General features: G+C 38.2%; 1 protein-coding gene across 3 annotated transcripts in view; it reads left to right on the top strand.

Annotated features, from left to right (window-relative positions):
- The window catches only part of UBAC2 (UBA domain containing 2), a 166,060-nt gene that overhangs the window by 94,418 nt on the left and 48,928 nt on the right, over positions 1–22,714 (top strand). For all 3 annotated transcript variants that reach the window (XM_026493531.4, XM_026493532.4, XM_057307420.1), the window contains exons 5-6: positions 7,484–7,607; positions 11,872–11,919. In XM_026493531.4, coding sequence (XP_026349316.1) covers positions 7,484–7,607; positions 11,872–11,919 — 172 coding nt within the window. The remainder of the gene's footprint in view (positions 1–7,483; positions 7,608–11,871; positions 11,920–22,714) is intronic.

Below are 22,714 nucleotides of genomic sequence, written 5' to 3'. Positions count from 1 at the left end.
ATAAAATAAAGGTATTAAAGTAAATGATCGCCACGATATTTCCTAGTGCAAAAATTCTGAGGGGGAAATAAAGAGATTTTATGATTTTCTGGATAAATATGACAAAATATTCTAGAATTAGTTTGTTTAAAACTTGGATTGAAGCATATTTGAAGAAGACACTGTTGAGAAGCTTCTCAATTTGTTGAAAGGACATCCTCATGGCGTGTTTTGGTTTTTAATTTTTGAAATAGTTTTTATTAAGTGAAACATTGTTATATAATGAAGAACTTACCTAGTTAAAGTGAATGTTCTAGCAAACTGGATCTGCCCTGTTTGGTATTAGAGTGTTCGAGTATGTGAAGAAAAGGCAATGGGGTGATTGTCCTGTGAGATGCTGTGGGGTATAGTGTGTAATCGTTGTATGAGCCCACAAACCTTATTTTTCTTGGCTTTGAAAGTTACCAGGATTTCTTTTGTTGTACTGTAAAAGTACAGTCAACGTCCTTTCTGTAGAAGAGATAAGATGGACATTTGTGACCTGAGTGTTTTCTAGTATTTTATCCTATCAGGTAAGTTGTGAGTACATAGTAGATACTCAATAAATATTAGTGACATTAGTGGAAGGAAGGAAAGAACCTGTTTTCCTCTTTTCTGTACTTGCGCTTCGTATGCTTAAGCCAGGTAGGGCTTCCAGAAGTTGGGTAGTCACAGTGTGAGAAGAGTCGAACTGAATTATTGTTGACAATATACAGAACAGATGTTGTATCATAAAATAAGGAGAAGAGAAAAACTGGTCAGTGACTAATAACATGATATTTTGTGAAGTCTGTGTGTATAGAAATAGCAACGGAAATTTCTACAAAACAACCTGTATGTTCATGGTCTGAAATGTGCGCTTTTGTATTATGGGTATATGTGGTCTAGTACTTAGTCATTGCTTAAAACTATATAGTGATTAATAACTTCTAAGGAATTTTTCAACTTCTTTTATTGGTATGTAAGACATGAACTGTGGTCATTAAAATTCCTATCAGTATTTTCTTGGTTTACATTGAAATGTAACCTCAAACAGGAACATGGCCTCAGATTCTCTATTGTAACATCACCCTTTACACTGTGTTGTTGCTACATGTAAACAGAAGAACTTCTATAAATTAAGTACCTCAAAGAACATGTTCTGTGGTGAGATCTCTCAAGTGCAACCAAAACAGAGTTTTCTTATTATTACCAAGAGACCAGCAGGCCATATTTTGAGTATGTGTATGAAACTATATGTTTTAATCCCATTAAAGATAATGAAGTAAGACACATTTTTAAACAAAAGGCAAATTCTGTGTAGTTTACCATTTTAAAGAGAAATTCATTTATTCAGCAAATATTTTTTTTTTTAAGATTTTTATTTATTTATTTGACAGAGATAGAGACAGCCAGCGAGAGAGGGAACACAAGCAGGGGGAGTGGGAGAGGAAGAAGCAGGCTCATAGGGGAGGAGCCTGACGTGGGGCTCGATCCCGTAACGCTGGGATCACGCCCTGAGCCGGAGGCAGACGCTTAACCGCTGTGCCACCCAGGCGCCCCTCAGCAAATATTTTTTAAGCAACTCTTCTGTGCCAGGTACAGTTTTAGAGAGCGGTGATAAAGCAGCGAACAAAACCCACAGAAATCCCAGGCTCCGTGGAGTTTCCCTCTAGTCAGAGAAATAGAGGATAAGTAAGTCATGTAGTAGATTAGGAGGTTATAGGTGCTGTGGGGAAAGGAAACAGAATTCAGAGTGGGGATGGGTCAGTGAGGTAGGACAGGAGCTGCACTTTGGAATGAGGCGGCCAAGGAGGGCTTCTCCAAGAAGGAGCTATGTGAGCAAAGACCAGAAGGGTGTGAGGTGCACATGTCTCTGGGAAGGTGGCGAGGAGATGCACGTGCCCTGGGGCACCACACGTGCCCTGAGGCACTCCTGCTGGGGCTGGAGTGAGACACACGCTGGTGCAGCGTGGAGGGAGCAGCAAGAGGGAGTGGCAACGTAGTAGAAGACCAAGTTCAGGGTCCAGGATGCAGGGCCTTATAGGTCTTTGTAAAGACTTTGGCTTTTACTCTAGGGTGGGGACTCCGCAGAGGATTTTAAGCCCAGGAGTGACCAACTTGAACTTTTTAATGGAAAGAATACACAGCTAATTAATCAACTTTGTTTGAGTTTTGATAAGTTGAAATGGAACTAAGCAGTTCTTTTGTGTAGTATTTAGAATGGCAGTTTATTTTTTTATCCAAATTCAATTAATGTATAATGTATTATTAGTTTCAGAGGTACAGTGATTCATCAGTTGTGTGTAACACCCAGTGCTCATTACATCACGTGCCCTCCTTAATGTCCATTACCCAGTTACCCCATCTCCCCACCTCCCTCCCTTCCAGTAACCTTCAGTTTATTTCCTGAGATTAAGAATCTCTTATGATTTGTCTCCCTCTCTGATTTCATCTTGTTTTATTTTTCCCTCTCTTCCCCTATGCTCCTCTGTTTTGTTTCTAAAATCCCACATATGAATGAAACCACACGAATCTTTCTGTGATTGACTTACTTTGTTTAGCTTAATACCCTCTAGTTCCATCCACGTCCTTGCAAATGGCAAGATTTCATTTTTTGATGGCTGAGTAATATTCCATTGTGTGTGTGTGTGTACACACCACATCTTCTTTATCCATAGAATGGCAGTTTAAATAACTCTCTGTTCTTAAAATGGCTTTGTCAGTTTTTATAATCAAATATTGATTACACATAATCAAATTATGTGTAAAGATTTACATGGGTATCAGGGATGCAATGTCAGGTAAAATATTGTGCTTTCTGACACATGTCAAAAGTCTCTTGGGAGACTTTTTAAAAAAGATTTATTTATTTATTTGAGAGATGGGTGCGAGGCGGGGCAGAGGGAAAGAATCTCAAGCAGACTCCCCTCTGAGCACGGAGCCCTATGTAGGGCTCGATCTCACAACCCATGAGACCACAATCTGAGCTGAAATTACAAGTTGGAGGGTCAACTGACTGAGCCACCCAGGTGCCCCTCTAATGGGAGACTTTTTAAAACCTTATAGTTAGTTAAAATGTGATCATAGAAATAAGCTCAAAATCCATTAGACCTATATGTAGACCTGAAACTATGAAACTCCTAGAAGAAGACATAGGCAGTAATCTCTTTGACATCGGCTATAGAAACATTTTTCTAGGATGTGTCTCTTCAGGCAAGGGAAACAAATCAAAAATAAACTGTTGGGACTATACCAAAATAAAGAGCTTTTGCATACTGAAGGAAACCATCAACAAAGCAACAAGGCAGCCTACTGAATGGGAGAAGATATTGCAAATGATTTATCTGATAAGGGGTTAATATCCAAAAAATATAAAGAACTTCTATAGCACAACACCAAAAAACCCACAAATAATTTGATTAAAAAATGGACAGAGGATCTGAACAGACATTTTTCCAAAGAAGACTGCCAGATAGCCAACAGACACATGAAAAGATACTCCGTCGTCAGGGACATACAAATCAAAACCACAATGAGATATCATCTTACATCTGTCAGAATGACTACAATCAAAAAGAAAAGAAATAACAAGTGTTGGCAAGGATGTGGAAAAAAAAAAAAAGAATCTTTGTGCACTGTGGTGGGAATGCAAATTGGTGCAGCCACTGTGGAAAGCAGTATGGAGGTTCCCTAAAAAATTAAAAATAGAATTACTATGATCTGTTAATTCCACTGCTGGATACTTACCCAAAGAAAATGAGAACACTAATTCAAAAAGATAAATGCACCCCTTATATTTATTGCAGAAGTATTTGTAATAGCCAAGATAGAGAAGCAACCCAAGTGTCCACTGATAGATGAATGGATAAAGATGTTGCATACACACACACAGAGGAATATTAGCCATGAAAAAAGAATGTGTTCTTACCATTTGCAACGACATGGATGGACCTAGAGGGTAAAATGCTAAGTGAAATAAGTCAGAGAAAGACAAATACCGTATGATTTTACTTATATGCAGAATTAAAGAAACAATGAACAAAAATGAACAAAGAAAACAAAAGACCAATGAAAAAAGAGACATTTTTTTACTTCTAAAAGCAAATTTAATCAACTACTATTATGAAATAGATAATGCTTGCAACCTGTACATGATATTTTCCAACATCTAACTGAACATAATAAAAAAAAACTTAAAAATTAAAAAACAATAAAATAAATTACCAAAATCATCATTCAAAAATGAAGATTAAATAAAGATATTTTAAGTGGAAAAAAAAAGAAATGACTTTCAGATGATCGATGGACAGATGTTGGAAAAAGAGACTCTCAAATGCAGAGAATAAACGTGGTTGTTGCAGGGGTGGTGGGTGTAGGGATGGGTGAAATAGGTAAGAGGATTAAGAGTACATTTATTGGGTGTGAAGGTAGAGATAAAAATGGAAGAACCAGGGGCGCCTGGGTGGCACAGCGGTTGAGCGTCTGCCTTCGGCTCAGGGCGTGATCCCGGCATTATGGGATCAAGCCCCGCATCAGGCTCCTCCACTGGGAGCCTGCTTCTTCCTCTCCCACTCCCCCTGCTTGTGTTCCCTCTCTCGCTGGCTGTCTCTGTCTCTGTCGAATAAATAAATAAAATTTAAAAAAAAAAAGGAAGAACCAATCGAATATCTATTTAAAGAGTATTTAGAGCACCAAATTGCCTCCTTGCCTCAGATCAGTAGATGGTTGCCATGTCCCTTCTCACCCCAGCAGAAGTCTGGGGTTTTATTCTCTGGAGTGGTCTGGAGTGCAGGATACTAGGCACAGCGCTAACCACTAACCTCTAACCCCTGACCTTAACCCTAACGTGAACCCTAACCATAAGCCTCTGGAGAGGTCTCCAAACTGCAGGATACCAGGCACACCCTAAACACCGCCCCCACCCCCCCACCCCCCACTGAGCTGAGAAAGTGACTTCCAGAACATAAGAAAAACCGAGAAGCGACCTAGTTATCCTGGAGAAGCACTGAATTGGTAGTATTTCTGAAAATGGGTATGAAGGTAGACATGAAAACAGAAGGATCAATTGAATATTTATTTAAAGAGTATTTACAGCCCCAAATCCCCTCCTTGCTACAGCTGGGTGGATGGATACCATGTCTTTTCTCACCCCAGCAGAAGTCTGGGGTTTTATGCTCTGGAGAGGTCTCTGAACTGCAGGATATCAGGCACATACCCTCACCCCTAACCCCTAACCCCTGTCCCTAACCCTATCCCTAATACTAACACTAACCCTAATCCTCTGGAGAGGTCTCTGAATGGTACGATACCAAGCATATACCTTAACCCCAATTCTAACCCTAACCCCAGAAAAAACAAGAGTACATTTATTGTAATGAGCACTGAGTAATGTACAAAGTGTTGAATCAATAAATTATACACCTGAAATTAATTTAACACTATATTGTTAATTCTACTTCAATTAAAAATAAATAACAAAAAGATTAGAATTATAGCCCCTAGGTTCTACTCATAAGTACTATCCCATTTTGGAAAAAAAAAAATCTGATCATAAACTCTTCAAGAATAAGGATTATTTTATTGCCACCAATTAAATGAGCTCCCATGCTGTGCCAAGCACTGTGGCCCATGCATTTCCTTCCGTGCTGTGGTAGGGCCAGGTGAGTGAGGTAGTTGAGACCGAGCCACCGTGCTGCGTACGTACCTCGGCCGCACTGGCCCTGTCATCCTTCTTGCAAGACTGAAGAAGATTGCATCTTGCACAGCTGTGTCTCCAGTCCTTACCCAGTGTCTGGCACTTAGGTGTTCGCCAGTGGGAGTTTTCCCTGTTCTAGTATTTGCTGCATTCTTACAGATGCCTATTGATGCTGCTGGCATTTTTCACACTTGCAGTGTGTGTTTGCTTTTGTTTTGTTTTTAGAAGCAGAATTGAGAGGACAGTGAGTGATTTTTTAATAACACGATCTCTATCAAAGGAGGGAAAACTTGGCACAAGAGGATCTTGTGTTTCCACAAAAATGGTAGTAAGAACATATCTTGCATTTTTCTTATGGTAAAGATGTACTGGTGCCATTCACCAAAAAAAAAAAAAAAAAGGAAAATGAAAGATAGATAGAGTCATGAAGCCAAGTGTCTAATGAAGAATTGGTGCAAGTGTGTGTCCAGGCCATCCTCGTTCCTGATGCCTTCCTCGTTGTGGCAGGAATGTGAGTGTGCAGTCCTGGAGCTGCTCTCTTGAGATTAGAGACCCCTCCTTACTCAGAGATGTAGACGGAGCTCCTGTATCTGGACTACCGCCTCGCTCACCGTGCCCAGGTGACTCACTGGTTCACCGCAACAGTGAGACTGTGGTGGCTTTAGGGCAAAGTAGGGAGCTTCTGGCCACCCAGAGGAGCTGGAGTAATCCCTGTGGGACAGAACTGAGCTGTCATACACCGTAGGTATTTCCTAAGCAGAAAAGTGGGAAGGACATTTAGGTTGGAAGAATAACTTGTGTCAGTGAATAGTTAAAAGAGCCTAATGTGCCCAGGGAGCGTCTCAGGGGGTTAAGGTTGGGGGAGGGGCCAGGTCAGGGGAAGGGAGAGAAAGACAGGTGTGGGAAACTACACTAATAAGAAAGAATTGGAAAGCTTTGCTATTTCATGCTAATATTTACATTTCCTCTCTGGATACTGGGAGCCTGTGGAAGGATGGGTTTTAAATGGGCGTGTGACATGATCAGAGTTGTGTTTTGTGTGTCAACAGTGTTAAGAGATGGATTTGAAAGAAACAAGACTTTAGAGAGACACTTGTGACTTTTGGGTATGTCAAGTTGAAGGTATCAAATTGAGTTTCATAACCAAGGGGAGGGACAGGCAGACAGTTTGGGAACTTACTTCAATTTCATAATCAATGCCGGAGAAGGGTTTGTGATGATGCAAGGAGCAAGAAGAAGAGCCTATAGTGGAGCCCTGGAGAGGGTAGAAGAAGAGTGGCAGGAGAAATCTGAGGGACCAGCAAGAACAGGTTTTAAGATGGGGGAGGAAGAGGCTTGAGGAAGGGAAGGCAGGAGTGGTAAGGGTGTCAAATGCTACGGTGATAAAATTGGACAGTGTGAGATGAGCCTTAGAGATGTGACCATGGTTAATGATGTTTGTTGTTTTTGTTACAGTCGTTTTCATTAGATGTAAGACATTCATGGAAAGAAAACGTAGCAGCAACTTTAAATTTTCTCCCAATGCCTGACAATCAGTAGATGCTGAACCACTTTGCTGTAGTTCTAGGAGAGTCAATAGTATTAGATAATTTGAGTTTTCATAAAAATGTTATCTAGAAGTACAAATTATTTCCAATGTGATGCAAATTGGAAACCAACTTATATATCTGAGACCACGCTTTCAGGCAGAAATAATTGTAAGCAGTGTTACTTCAAATATATATTTACTGTTGGTATTTTAAATTGCGTATGATAGTACAATGATTTTTTTTTAATTTGTTTGCATAGCCTGGCACCTGTGTTTGCTCTATTTGTACCATTTTACTGCTCCATACCAAGAATCCAAGTGGCACAAATTCTGGGCCCGTTGTCCATCACAAACAAGACATTGATTTATATATTGGGACTACAGGTACAGTATGCATTTTTATGTTCACATTTCTTTAACCAGATCTTTTTTGGGGGGCTCTTTTTCTCATTTGATCTCCTTGAAAACAATGGGTTTTTTCCCCCATAAGTTTGGCTTTATGATCTATATCAAATATTGAAAGGAAGTGTTACAGAACAAGAACATCAAGGTATATAAAGTACTAGAATACTTTCATAGTCTTTAGAAATCTGATAAGAGCTTTCACTGTAATTTGTATCAGTGGAAAATATTTTAATTGCATTGTGCAATTCCGTGTAAGTACTTTTTAAAAATCACAGTATGAAGTGGAAACAAATGAGAACAGTTGAAAGGTAGAAAGTGGAAAATCACTGTCAAAAAAAAAAAGTAACAAAGCAAATAACTACCAGAGCAAGTAATCAAACCAAAATCCACTTGGCACCAAAGACTTTCCACGACACTCCACTGAATTCCTATGTCATAATTAATACAACAACACTTTTCATCCTCTAAAGCTCGGTAACTTTAGAGCTGGAAGGAACTATAGGGTCAACATGAGGCTCAGAGGCCTTCCATAACTTGACCCAAGCCCCAAACGAATGGGCGCCATGCTAGAACTAGAACTTGGGTGTCCTGCCCCTCGTCCAGAGAACTCTTCTACTGTAGCTTCAGCCTTCTGCTGCAACATCTTTTAAAAAAGTAAACATGCCTCAGCAAATCCTAGTAATAAGACTACACTGCAGAAAGGGGCTATTAGGTGATATGAACACTAGGAAGGATAAGGGAGAGTTAATGGCATGCAGGTTGAGAGATGAAGAATAAACATTTCATGAGAAACAGTTGTAAAAGTGGCGAGGAAACACCCACCCCAGATGAGCCATTGATAACACCTGACAGCACACTAGACAAGTTGGAGGAAATACCAAAGGTTAAAAGGGGAGGGAGGAGAGCATTTGACAGAGACACTAGTATCCGGTTTGATATGTGTGGGATAAGGAATGTTATGAGTATTGACAGTGGATCAAAAGGCCAAGCTACACATGGTACCACAGGAAACAGTAGAATAAAAGTTCACATCAAAAGCTCTGAGAGTGAAAGGAAAGTGATGAGTATTACAGGTAGAAAATGAAAATCATGTATCTTCTGTCACTTGGCCTGGAACTCAGCAGAGAGAGGTCAATGGCACTGGATATTGGTGAACATAACCTTTTTCAATTTAAATCAAACAGTAAGAACTCTTAACAGTCTTGGTATCAAACCACCTAGCAAACGGTCGGAGTGCCCTCGCGTCCACACAGCACGGGAGTTATAAAGTGGGTGAGGCACAGAGCTTCATTTGTGACACTACACTCAATAAATAATAATAATAAATAATTTTTTATTGATGAAATTAATTATATGTTCTTATACTTGTGTAGGAAGCATGGAGGTCATGAGCACTGGGCTGTGGAGCCAGACAACTTGGGTACACTCCCAGCTCCATCACCCACCAGCTGTCTGATATTGAGCAAATTGCTTAACCTCTCAGTTTTCATGGTTAAAATAGAGTTCATGATAGAACTTACATTGTAGGGGATTTAGGAGGATTCCATAAGTTCAGTATATGAAAAGTGTTAAGATCACTGCTTGGCATATAGTAAGTGTTATGAAAGTGTTAGCTGAAAACAAACAAAAACAAAACAACAAAAAAGAAAGTGTTACCTATTTTATTATTCCTTATATTTTTAGAATAAGACTACGGAAAAATATTTTTCCACATAATTCTCATCCTTGTTATTTTCAGAGTCATTTATGCTCAACAAGCATCCGTGCTAGATAAAAGGATTGATTTTTTAATTTAAATTCAATTAATTAACATACAGTGTCTTATTAGTTTCAGAGGTAGAGTTCAGTGATTCATCAGTTGTATGTAACACCCAGTGCTCATTACATTGCGTGCCCTCCTTAATGCCCATCACCCTTTATTCCCATCTCCCTACCTCCCTACACTCCAGCAACCCTCAGTTTGTTTCCTGTGGTTAATAGTTTCTTATGGTTTGTCTCCCTCTCCGATTATGTCTTGTTTTATTTTTCCCCTCCCTTCTTTATGCTCCTCTGTTTTGTTTCTTAAATTCCACATATGAGTGAAATCATATAATTATCTTTCCGTGATTGATTTATTTTGCTTAGTATAATACCCTCTAGTTCCATCCATGTCTTTGCAGACAGCAAGATCTCATTTTTCTGCAAATGACATATCAGATAAAGGGCTAGTATCCAAAATCTGTAAAGAACTTATCAAACTCAACACTTAAGGAACAAATAATCCAATCAAGAAATGGGCAGAAGACATGAGCAGACATTTCTGCAAAGAAGACATCCAAATGGCCAACAGACACATGAAAAAATGCTCCACATCCCTCAGCATCAGGGAAATACAAGTCAAAACCACAATGAGATACCACCTGACTCACACCAGTCAGAATGGCTAAAATTAACAAGTAAGGAAACAACAGATGTTGGCGAGGATGCGGAGAAAGGGGAACCCTCCTACACTGTTGGTAGGAATGTGAGCTGGTGCAGCCACTCTGGAAGACAGTATGGAGGTTCCTCAAAAAAGTTGAAAATAGAGCTACCCTACAACCCAGCAATTGCACTACTAGGTATTTACCCAAAGATACAAATGTAGTGATCCGAAGGGATGCCTGCACCCCAATGTTTATAGCAGCAATGTCCACAATTGCGGAACTATGGAACGAGCCCAGATGTCCATCGACAGATGAATGAATGAAGAAGATGTGGTTATATATATACAGTGGAATATTATGCAGCCATCAAAAAATGAAATCTTGCCATTTGTAACGACCTGGATGGAACTAGAGGGTATTAGGCTAAGTGAAATAAGTCAATCAGAGAAAGACAGTTATCATATGATCTCACTGATATATGGAATTTGAGAAACAAGGCAGAGGATCGTAGGGGAAGAGAGGAAAAAATGAAACAAGACTGAAACCAGAGAGGGAGACAAACCATAAGAGACTCTTAATCTCAGGAAATAAACTGAGGGTTGCTGGAGTGGAGGGGGTGGGAGGGATGGGGTGGCTGGGGGATGGACACTGGGGAGGGTATGTGCTATGGTGAGCGCTGTGTATTGTGTAAGACTGATGAATCACAGACCTAAAGATTTCATTTTTTGACAGCTGAGTAATATTCCATTGTATTTATATATACCACATCTTCTTTAAAAAGGATTAAATTTTAGATCAAGGGATTAAATTTAAATTTGCAACCAGTGCTCCTTTCTACATGAGGTAGCACTAAGAACAAAATTCGTCAGCCTCCTTTTTTGCCTGTGCTTTGTCATCTCTTACTTCTATATCTGCCTTCTTTTTATGGATCTTTTTTTATGTATCCCTGATAAATGTGCAGAACTTTGAGGTTTTCATCTAGCATAGTATCTGCAGTTAACCTCTGGTTCTGCTTCTTTCTCTAGGAGCAGAAGTCCTTATACTTCCAATCTAAAGATCTAAATATGAACAAACAGTAGGCTCTAGATCTTTTCTTTCTTTCAGGAACACTTTGAATGTCTTACAACTTTTTTTTTTTTTTTTTTTTTTTACCCTAAGCACAGTTCTCATATGTAAATGATTTAGAAAACAAAGGGAGAGATTTTATGAAACCTAATTCTGATTACTTCTGCATTAATTAACTTTGGTATCATTATTTAGTTTGCTAAGTAACTGAGTTAGTGAACTTCTCTGAGTAAACTGGAATGAGAGTAACAACAGTTAAGCAGAGTAGCATTGGACATGGCCCTGTATGCTTGCAGAAGTCTGCTCATCTAAATTTAGAGTCACAGTGATGAGAAATTAAAATGAGAGAATTATGTAGACTACTGTTACTTGTCATTGCTCAACACCAAGCATGGGACGGTGACTGCATATTTTGTATGTTGTTGATTGTAATAATTTCTTTGTATGTGATATTTTACTTTGTTTAAATCAATTAATGTCCATTTGTAAAGAAGAATATGCTTGAATTTCACTTATTTTTCTTTGACGGGAGTGGGCCAGGTTCAACCAGTCTGTCTTTGGCTATGGAAAGGCTGAGAGCTTGGTTAAAAAAAGAAAAAAATAATATATTATTTTCTTTTGGCTGACAGAATTGATATTTATTAATTTTCTACTTGTTTACATTAAGAGATATATGATTAGTACTTCAATGGTTATCACTGTAGTTATATAAAATAAAAGTATGCTCTGACTGGCAGTTGAATTTCATTTTTAGTTGCCTTTTTTTTCTTTTATAGCTTTTCACCTCTGGTTCCTACATCTGGATTGTAGCCATAAGTGGACTTGTAAGTGTGATTTCCCCTCCCCCTACTCTCTCTCTTTTCTGAAGGAACTTTAAGAAAAATGTCATGTTTGGGTTTGGGTCACATTCAGTTGTCTCCAACTTTCTTTTAACCATGTCAGTTCCATCTCCATGCTGCTCCCTTATTAATGCAAAGGGGCCAGTTTGTCTGTTTTCAAGGTAATTTTGATGAAAGCTTTAGCTGAGTTTCTTGTTTGTGTTTTTAAAAATTACCTTAATAGTCGAACTCATAGTAGGAAAAAAATGACCAAAAAATGAAGTTGAATTTACTAAAAATAACAAGAGATGTTCTATTTGTTTTGTAAAGAGACATTGTCGTGCAAGGGAAAGATAAGGTGAAATGGAAAGTCAGGTGTGTGGCCAGGGAAGGCAGCAGGCATGAGCTGAAGGGCTGGGCGTCATCCTCACGCGTGTGCTAGAATGTCTTTAGCCCACCCATCCCCCTGCTGCTCTTTTAAATTTAACTTAATTTAATTATTTTATTTTATTAAGCATTTGTGTTAAACTCTAATGAGTGTATGGGATATTTAAAAAGAAATCTAGAACATGAAGTTGAGCTTTATTTTTCATTTATGACTTAAATTTGCACTCCCAAATTTATATAAAAATAAGTATATAATCAGTGTGTATGGAATATAGTTTTAATTTTTTCCTTGGGAAAGACTAAGAAAATTGCAGAAGGGATTCATGGTGGTATGTATAACCTCGCAGGGGAAGGGTTTGGAAATAATGTGCCCTCCCCTGCAGACACTGTAAGTGAGTTACCACGATTTCGTGGTGAGTGGGATTGGGGCCCTTGTGTCATTAGTTTAGGCCTGCTCACTTCTCTCCTTCCTTTATATGCTCTGTATGATTTCTTTTCTGTGTTCATTCTTTTCATATACAACTTGGTCCTTCGTTCTCCAGGCTGCCGGCCCACGTTCTGATCAGATACCTGATTGGCCTTTAGAACCACAGAGCTGACCTATATTATGTGGTCTTCCAACCATCCAAGCCACTTGGTGTTCCTAAGACTTTGTCGTTACTTGGTGACTGTGTGGGGTCAGACCGACTCTGTGCGGCACTGTCGCCAGGCTCTCCCCAGCCTAATCTCTTCCCACTTGAGCTGCCAGCTTGATTAACAGCTATTTCACCAGCTGCAAACAGTAAATAGATAGCTCATTGCTTTCATAATGAGAGCAGCGTGACAGTCTGTTTCTTTCATGATGCATTTTGTTTCCCTTAGCAGTGAATGGTCTTGAGCCCCGTTTTGGATGTTTTCCTAAAGATTCAAGAATTTGAGAAGTACCAGACTACAATTCTATTTCACTGTATTAGGTTACTATTGATTGATTGGGTCTTATTATCCAAACCCTTCTTTAATAATCATTATGTGACATTTGCTTTAAGTCATTCCATTTTATTTCTCTTGTTTTCAGTCTCCTGGTTTTAAAGTAAGTGCTTCCCATCACCTTAGAAAGTTTCATTTTGTGACATTCAGTGCTCTAGAATTGGAGGCTGTACTTTTTCATCTCTTTGTAGTTTTTTTAAAATCTAAAATATGCATGTTGTGGTCAGAGTATTTTTCAGTACACATGCTTAACAGGTAGGTGCTTGTTTAAATTTTTTTTTGCTTTTTTTTAAATTAAGTTTTTATTTTAATTCCAGTATAAGTAACATACAGTATTATATTAGTTTCAGTTGTCTTGTCATGATGAGCACTGGGTGATATATATGGAATTGTTGAATTTTTTTTTAAGAATCAGAAGTGTAACAGTTTTGTTTTGTTTTTTAGAGAGGGATGGGGGTAGGGCAGAGAGAGAGGGAGAGAGAGAATCTTAAGCAGGCTCCACGCCCAGCATGGAACCCAACACGGGACCCGATCTCACAACCTTGAGATCATGACCTGAGCGGAAATCAAGAGTCAGATGTTTAACTGACTGAGCCACCCAGGCACCCCAATAACGAATTTTTAACATAAAAATCCCTTAAGAAGTGTAAGTAGAATTGCACAGTATTTGGAATATAATTCCCAGAGTTTAGCATTTAAATAATCCCCTTATTAATGAATTCCTCTGAGCCAATTGAAATTTCACTTTTTACAGTAATTAATTCAGCCAATGTTGACCTACTATGAACACAAATCTAATAAATCTACATATCAGTTTGGTTATTATTATTCTATCATAATTAGATGATACTGTATTTACTTACAATGATTAATATCAGTGATAATCACAGCCAGTTTTCCTTTATGTTATACAATAATGTTGGTACTTGTTTTGAACTTAATGAATATTTTATTTCTGACTTTTCCAGAAAACCATGTTTTTATGTAATATTTAATATAGTACACTTTAGATAAGGATAATTATAAAGAAGGATATTAAAATTATTTGTGAATGTTCAGTTTACACACTACTGATTATAGAATCAGAGTTGAGATCCACAAAGCCACAGCTTGTCCCAGATGTCTGTTGCTCAACGTGACTTCTCCTCTCCCCATGTATATCAAGTGACTTCCCTTTTTTTTAATGCTAAATAAAATACTAAAAAGAAAATAAAAATTCTTACTATCAAAAAGAAATGCACAGATGGTATTCAGTGTTCTGGGAGAATGTTAGGAAACCTGCTAATGAAATTTCACGTTTCAGCACTGAAACCAATAGTTCTCCTGACATACTGCGTGTGTTAAGGAAGTGATTTTATTTCAATCTGGCAATTACGTGTTTTTTAAGAGAAAGAGCTTTTTAAAAAAAGACATTTGTGTAAAACATAAGTCATGTGTATCTGCTGTCATAGAAACCACCAACTTTACTCATGCTTTTCTGGAAAGCTGCCAACTTTGGATTTATTTTATTTAGTTAGTGGTGGATTTATTTTGGTTAAGCTAGTTTTTATCTCTCCTTGTGTCACTTATTCTTCCATGATTATAAATGTTTCTGAATATATAACTTTAAAATAACCTCACTGATTAGGGCACCTGAGTGGCTCAGTCAGTTAAGCATCTGCCTTCGGCTCAGGTCATGATCCCAGGGTCCTGGGATCGAGTCCCACATCTGGCTCCCTCCTCAGCAAGGAGTCTGCTTCGCCCTCTGCTCCCCGTGCTCCCCACCACCACTGCTTGTACTCTGTCACTCTCTCTCTCAAATAAATAAAATATTTTAAAAAAATAATAAAATACCTCACTGATTGAAAGGAGAGAGGTTATAGATTATAGTCAGGACAGTACTTACTGGATAGGAGCCCACTTTCTGTTCAGTTATGTCAGAGAAGAATGAGGACTAAATTTTTTTCCTGGATTGAGAGGGGGAAGGTGTTTAGTTTACCAGGGGCAACACTAAGTTAGTTGCCTGGGACCGCTGTCCCTCTTGAGTTCCATTTCGTGATCTGTGAGTCTACCTGCTGCCAGAAAGGTAAGGGGCATTCAGGTTTACTTAAAGAGTCCTTTGAGATTACTCACATGTATCACTGATATGTGTTTTATGTTGTGTCCTTCTTCCTTTGGCAATTCTGGTTTTTAATACCACCATTTAATATTTAAAATACAACTGTTTCCATGAAAGATTGGAAAATTGTAATTGGAAAGCTTGGCGACAGCAGCCAAGGGAAATGTCTCAATTAAGCATGAACTTCAAAGATGTTCATATCTGTCTGCTTCTGCTATCCTCTCATTATTGTGTGTGACTGTTCTTCTCAGTGTCTTTGGTAAGAGACGTTCAAAAATCGGGGGCACTCTTCACATAGTCACAAGTTCTCTCATCTTCTTACACATTAATACTTCTTTTCCGTAAAGAATGTGTTGCTTACTTACTGAACTGTATTTAAGTTCTTTTTGTGGTTCTGCAGAGAGCCTTTGGGCTCTCCATATCCCTGCACTTCTTCATTTTCTGCCATTTTATGAATCATAGTAGTGAATCATTACCGCTGGGATGTACCCTAATTCTCAAAAGTTGAAGTCTCAGGCCTGAGCTGATTCTGGAATGATTAAAACAGAAAGAGCATGCTTTTGCCAATTTTCTTTTTACAATTCACATATTTATCATCTTCTGGTCTTCTTTCAATCTGTTTGGGGGTGAGTTAACAGACAGGCCTGTATTTCTCAGACTCCAGGCTTCTCGCCTTGAACTCCCCTTCACAGCCTACCCATTTCCTGCATTCGTTCCCTGTTCTGTAGAATATATCAGACTTTGATTATCTCGTGATCAAGCAACCTTAATGTAAAAAAAAAAAAAAAAAAATCTGTCCTACCCAATAACAAGATTAGAAACATAGACTGACACCAGATTATTTAGGAGTCTGAATGTGGTTTGAGTTTGTATTTTTTTCTGTAGGCAGTGGGGATCTTTAAAGCTTTTTAAACAAAAAACTTCACGACGGTCTGAAATTACAGGAGTTTTATTAGGGTTTGTAAATCAAAAAAGAGGAAGGGAAAAGTGAGCAATCTTGTAGGAGTCAGGATGCCTCATGTGTGGGCTATGATTGCTTTTTTCTCTTCCATCCACAGTAGTTTTAAGGAAAAAATATAAAATATTGTCTTATGATAGCTGTAAAAGACAAAGCATCGAACAGAACCATGTGTTGGTTGGCTTTCCAAGTCACGGTGTAACAGTACGGGGGCAGCTTATGGAGCTTGCATAATCTGTGGAAATCCAAACTTGTGTGGAGTAAGTTTTAGAGCCCTGACTGCTCTGTGGTGAAGAATGATATGTTGGGTCCTCTGGTCCTTCCCCTGCTTTTCATGTCTTTTTCTTCTCTCCATGCTTCCTTTTCCTTTTTTTTCTTCTCTTATGTTTCTTCTCTGGATTGACCAAAGAACGGTACAGTAGAGTGGGTCAGATAACTCATCTGATGCCTGAGGTTTTCAGTTGAACTTTAGGGATTAAGATTAGTTCCATCAGTTCATTGAAATGACAGATGTGATGGAAGGAAGTCAAGGCTGGTTGGAGCTGTGAGGTTGGCTGGGCTTGTGGAAGGCCACTCATAGTAGTGGAAAGACAGCAGTGACTTCCCAGGAAACATCCAGATGTAGAGGGTGCTTTCACCTTCTTATAGTCAATGTGGCATTTATAATTCCGACACCAAATGGAGTGCTTATTAGTCCATCTCACATCACACACACACATTTTCTCTCTCTCATTCGTTCCTTCCCTCTTAGCCCCCTCTCCTTCCTGTCCTCTCTCTGCCCCCATCCTCCATCCCGACCACAGGTAGCCACGACCTACTGAAAGAAACCTGCTGTCCTCTGCCATGGCATGACAGTTGTAACTCAGTCCAGGGCTGACAGTACGAATGTCCTGTTAGACAGGTATCCACAGGGAGGGAGTGACCAGTAGACTTTAATTTTTCCATGTTCCGTGCAGAATAAATGAAATTATTATTTACAGTGTCTTGATAAAGCTGTCACAGAAGTACCCTATAAGATACAGGTATAAAATTTTTATTGCTGCAACTCATCTTTTACCTATAGGTGAAAACCTAGCATCTTTTCATTTTTTTAATGATTTTATTTATTTATTTGAAAGAGAGAGAGAGAAAGAACATGAGCAGGGGGAAGGGCAGAGGGAGAGGGAGAAACAGACTCCCTGCTGAGTAGGGAGCCTGATGTGGGGCTCAATCCCTGGAGGCTGAAGACAGACGCTTAATGGACCGAGCCACCCAGACGCTCCCCTAGCCTCTTTTCAAAGGCTTTCAGAATTTGGCCTCCTCATGTACCAATCTAATCCCTATGTACCATATACTTCAGAGACACTAAGTTTGACTCTTTCTGAACACCTTGTCCTGTCTCAGGATCTGTGCCATTGTCCAGTCACTAATTTTTCTTTAACAAACACGTGGCAGTTACTATGTACCATGTACTTGTGGTAGATGATATTATTTGTTCAAACAAATATTTTTGTTTGTTCAGAATATTTGCTGCCCCTCTCTCCTGGGGCCCTCCCTATAGGGCCTCTGTGTGATCTGTTACCATCACGCTTTACTCTGTGACGTACATTAGCCACTAAAACATGAGCAGAAATGATGAATGCTTCTCAAGCAGAAGTTTTAAGAGCCGCCGCACGATTCCACCGTTCCTCTGTTCCCTTTGCCGTGAGAAAAGCATGTGCCAGATAGAAGCTACTTCTTCAGCCCAGACCTCGGAATGAAGGAGACACATGGAGCATGGCTATGGCCAACATGTAAGATGAATGAGAATGCTGTAAGCTGCTGAAATTCAGGATCATTTGTTACCATAGAATAGCCTAGAGAAAGCAGACTAATACAGCTCTTTTCTAAGCACTTTATAAATATGATCTTAATTAGTATTTATAAAAACCTGATGACTATTATCCTCATTTTATAGATGAAACCAAGGCACAGAGGATTAAGTGATTTGCTAAGAATACAAGCTAGTAAGGAATGAAGACAATTCAAATGCAGGTCTTCTAGCTTTAGTGTTTATGCTCTTAAGAGGTAGCTTTGTATAACCACGTGCCGTTTCTTCCAACTATATCCCTTCTTTCACCATTAGATCTCTTCTTTTCCTAGCAAAATCTTACTTATTTAAGTCCTGACTCTGAAGCTTTTTCTGAGTCAGCCCTGTCTTTGAATTTAGGAATTATACACTATTCTTTATCTTCCCCAGTGCATTAGCACAATGTCTGATATTTTATCTATATTCTATAAATAATTACAGAATTTCAAAATTCACTATTCACAAAATTCACAAAATAATTTCTGTGCTATAAAACACTGTAATACTTTGTGATTGTCAGGGTGCTTTCAGTGTGTACTGCCTTACTAGGTTCTTGACACAATCTCTACTGTGGTAGAGAAACTGGGCTTCCCATTTTAAAGATTTCAGAGATGGGGCGGCTGAAGTTCAGATTGTACAACTGATATATGATGTCACAGGACCAAAGGCCAGGTGTTCTGGTCCCAGTCCATGGGTCCATTGCCTCTCACTGTACCTTTCAAGGTGCTCATCCATGTCTCTTTCAACCACAAGACACATACAAAGCTATTCTTAGATCTTCCCTTGACTACACCACTAAGATGAGGCCCTGTTCATCATCAGTGTAGACAGGATTCTGGAGGGAGATCCTGGATATGAAGAAATTTTAAAAGTACCCAGAGGTACCAAAAGGCACATCTCAACTTTCTATAGCCTTTGTTATGAATTTTGTGGGCTGACCAATATCCAAGAAAACGTTATCCCATTGACAGACTCTACTAACCTCCTGATGTGAAGAATCCAGCATATAGCTATATTTGCTCTTCTAGGAACAAGATATTTAACTGGTTCTCCATATAATGGATGAAAAGTGCAGCTCAGTCCCCACCTTTCAACAAACAGTTCATTGCCTTGTTTCTGGCATTATCATGTATAAGAAAATGAAATTAAAAATGGCTTTGAAAAAGTTTAAAGGATGATTTAAAATACATTAACCTTGTTCAACAGTGCTGCTGGTCAAAGAGGAAGATAAGGACAAGGTTACCAAGAAAACACCCATACTTTTAAATTTTAGATGATCACTGGTAGATTATCATGACGGTTGCAGCACAGAGCATTTTCCCACAGGGTCTTCATGTTGTTTTTCTATCAAGAGATGGAAGGTCTTCAGTCAGTTTTGGTCATCTCTTTAAACTGTTTTTTGGTGTGTGTGTTTTTTTTAATAGAAGCATCCAATGTTCCTTCATCTTTGGGACTGATTGTGTTGATATTTCTCTTCTATCTTGATGATAATCTGTGGGAAAGGACTATGGTAAATCAATGCATGTGATTTTGAATTTATTAATTATAAACAATGGCATAGCATATTATCAAAAAGTTCTCATGTTAGCTGAGAAATTTTCAAGACACTAGAAGTTTTTGTTACTAAAGATTGTTTTTAGTCTGCTAAAGTCCTTCCTCTTATAAAATAGAAAAAAAAAGATTTTTATGTATCTGGAGATGTCTAGATCTTTCTAGATCTTCACATTCACTTTCTTAGGAAAACTTCTTTTATTCCTTTTATTTAGTAAAGTGTTATTTATATGCAATAAAATTCAACAATGAACACAGTGGACATAGATAGGTTTCTACTTCTCTCTGGTGAATACCTAGGAGGAGAATTGCTGGGTTATATGATTGATGTATGTTTAACATTATAAAATAATATAGTATGATTCTACCAAGTGACTGTACCATTTTCCATTTCCACCATCAATACATGAGTTCCATCCTTCCTTACACTTGGCCTTGTCAGTTGTTTTAACTTTAGTCATTCCAGTTGGCATGTAGTAATACCTTGTGGCTTTAATTTGCATTTCTGTAATACCTAGTGGTTCAAACATCTTTTCTTGTGCCTACTGGACATTTGTATAGCTTCCTTTGTGAGGTATTTGTTCAGATATTTTACACACTTTTTCATTGGGTTACATTTGTCTTATAATTGAGTTAAAAGAATTATTTTTATATTCTGGACATAAGCTCTTTGTTGGATATATTTTGTAAAAATTTTATCCCAGTCTATGGCTTGCCTCTTTGTTTTCTTAACTATGTCTTTCAGTGAACAAAAGTTTTTAATCTTGATTAATTCAGTTCTCAATTTTTAAAATAGGTTCTGCTGTTGATGTCTTATTTAAGAAATCTTTGCTAATCCAATGCCACAAAGATTTTATTCTGTATTTTCTTCTAGAATGTAGTAGTTTTTGCTATTAGATTTACATCCAGGATCCCATCTGAATAATTCTTGTGAGGTAAAGGTTGAGATTTATTTTCTTTCATACAGATATCTAGCATCATTCCATCATTTGTTGAAGAGACTCAGTGCTCTTTTCATTACCTTGGCACCTTTGTTGAAAGTCAGCTGACTAGTGTGGGTGTATTTCCTGGCTTTCTTTTGTATCCCAGTGATTTATATGTCTGTCCTTACGCCAGTAACATATTGTCTTGAGTACTTTTGCTTTATGTTAAGTTGAAATCAGGTAATGTAAGTCTTCCAACATTGTTCTTTTTTTCAAAACAGGCTTAGCTATTTTTGGAACATTGACTTTCCATATGCATTTTTAAATCAGCTTATAATTTCTTCAAAACAAAAATCAGTTAAGATTTTATTTGGGATTGCACTGAAACTATAGATCAATTGGGGAGAATTGCCATTGTGATAATTTAAAAATGTGCCCACAAATCCTTTTATAATTCAAGAAATGGAGTTTAATTTCCCCTCCTAGAGCGTGGGCTATCCTTAGCAATTCACTATGGCAGAAATAATGGTGTGTGACTCCAAAGAGCAGATCATAAAAGACACAGATGGTCCCATCTTGCTCCCTCTCAGGTCATTTGTTCTGGGGGAAACCAGCTGCCATATCTCAAGGATAGTGAAGCAGAGATATGGAGAGGTCACATGGCAGTGTGTCAGCACTAACTTGCCAGTTGTGTTTTTGAGCTACCTTGGAAACTGATCCTCTAGTTCATCTAGTCCAGTCAAACTTCAGATGAGCACAGGTAGGCTGACATCTTGACTGCGGCCTGGTGAGAGACCTTGAACCACAGCCACCCAACGAAGCTGCTCTCAGATTTCTGACCCTTATAAACTGTGTGTATAACCAGTGCTTATTGTTTTAAGCCACTGGGTTTTGAGTAATTTTTTATCCAGTAATAGATAACTAATATAAGCATTTTAATAATATCAGGTCTTCCAATCCATGAACATGGTATATTTCCACATTTATTTAGCAAATCTTTTAATTCCCCTTTACAGTTTTTAAATTTTCAGTGTATAGGCCTTGCATTTCTTTTATTAAATATATTCCTCAGTATTTGTGGGTTTTGATAGTATTTTAAATGGAGTTGTTTTTATAATTTTTATCCCAATTGTTTGTTGCTGGTATATAGAAATGCAGTTGATTTATGTATATTGCTATTGTGTCCTGCAATTTTGCTATCTTTGTTTATAATTTTTGGCAGCTTTTTTGTGGATTCCTTAGGGTTTATTACATGCATGATCATGTCCTCAGGAAATATATTTTGTTTATATGTTTTACCTCTTTCTATTCTGTGCCTATTTTTTTTTCCTTACATCATAGCTAAGACCTCTAATACAATGTTAAATACAGGTGGTGAATGGATATCCTTGTCTTGTCCTTACCTAAAAAAAGCAGTGAGGTTTTCACCTTTGAGTCTATAAGTGCATAAATCGTTCTACATCTTCACACTCATTTTTAGTTTATTATTTTTAGACCAATGTAAGAAACAAGTTTTCAATATAAGCCTATTTTCTCTTTAATTTTAGTTTCTTGAATCAGTTTATTGAAGTGCATATAATTTTAAAGGGGGTTCGTCTCCTTGTTAAAAGGAATACTAAAAGGTATTTACATTTACACACCTGATTAAGGCTTTTTCCATGTGCTAGAGACTCTATTTTTCTCCTCATGTATCTTTTCCTTAGTAGCAGAACCTTCATCTTATTTGGGGCAGGAGTGCCTCCACCTGAAATATCATACTTCCTTTGCATCTAGGGTATAGCCATCACACTAAATCCTGGCATCCTGTCCCGTGAGCTATAAATCCATATATTGGTGGGACTTCTGGGAAGGCTCCTCAAAGTAGCCTTTTGTCCTTCTGTCCTTCTGTCCTTCCTCATTTTCTCCCCTCTGCTGCCTGGAATGCAGCTAAAGATGGTTAGAGCTTTTATAACATGAGGGAGAATAAATTTCTGTTGTATTTAAGCCATTGTTATTTGTGGTTTTCTGCTTTACACATTTAACCTGATAATCCTGATACATGATTTTCCAAAAGGAAAAGTTTATTGCAGCCTCCTAAGGTAGTGATCAGC

Source organism: Ursus arctos, unplaced genomic scaffold (assembly GCF_023065955.2).
Source record: "Ursus arctos isolate Adak ecotype North America unplaced genomic scaffold, UrsArc2.0 scaffold_10, whole genome shotgun sequence".
Lineage (NCBI taxonomy): Eukaryota > Metazoa > Chordata > Mammalia > Carnivora > Ursidae > Ursus > Ursus arctos.
The sequence above is the reverse complement of the archived record's forward strand: the minus strand, read 5'-3'. Positions and strand labels throughout refer to the sequence as shown.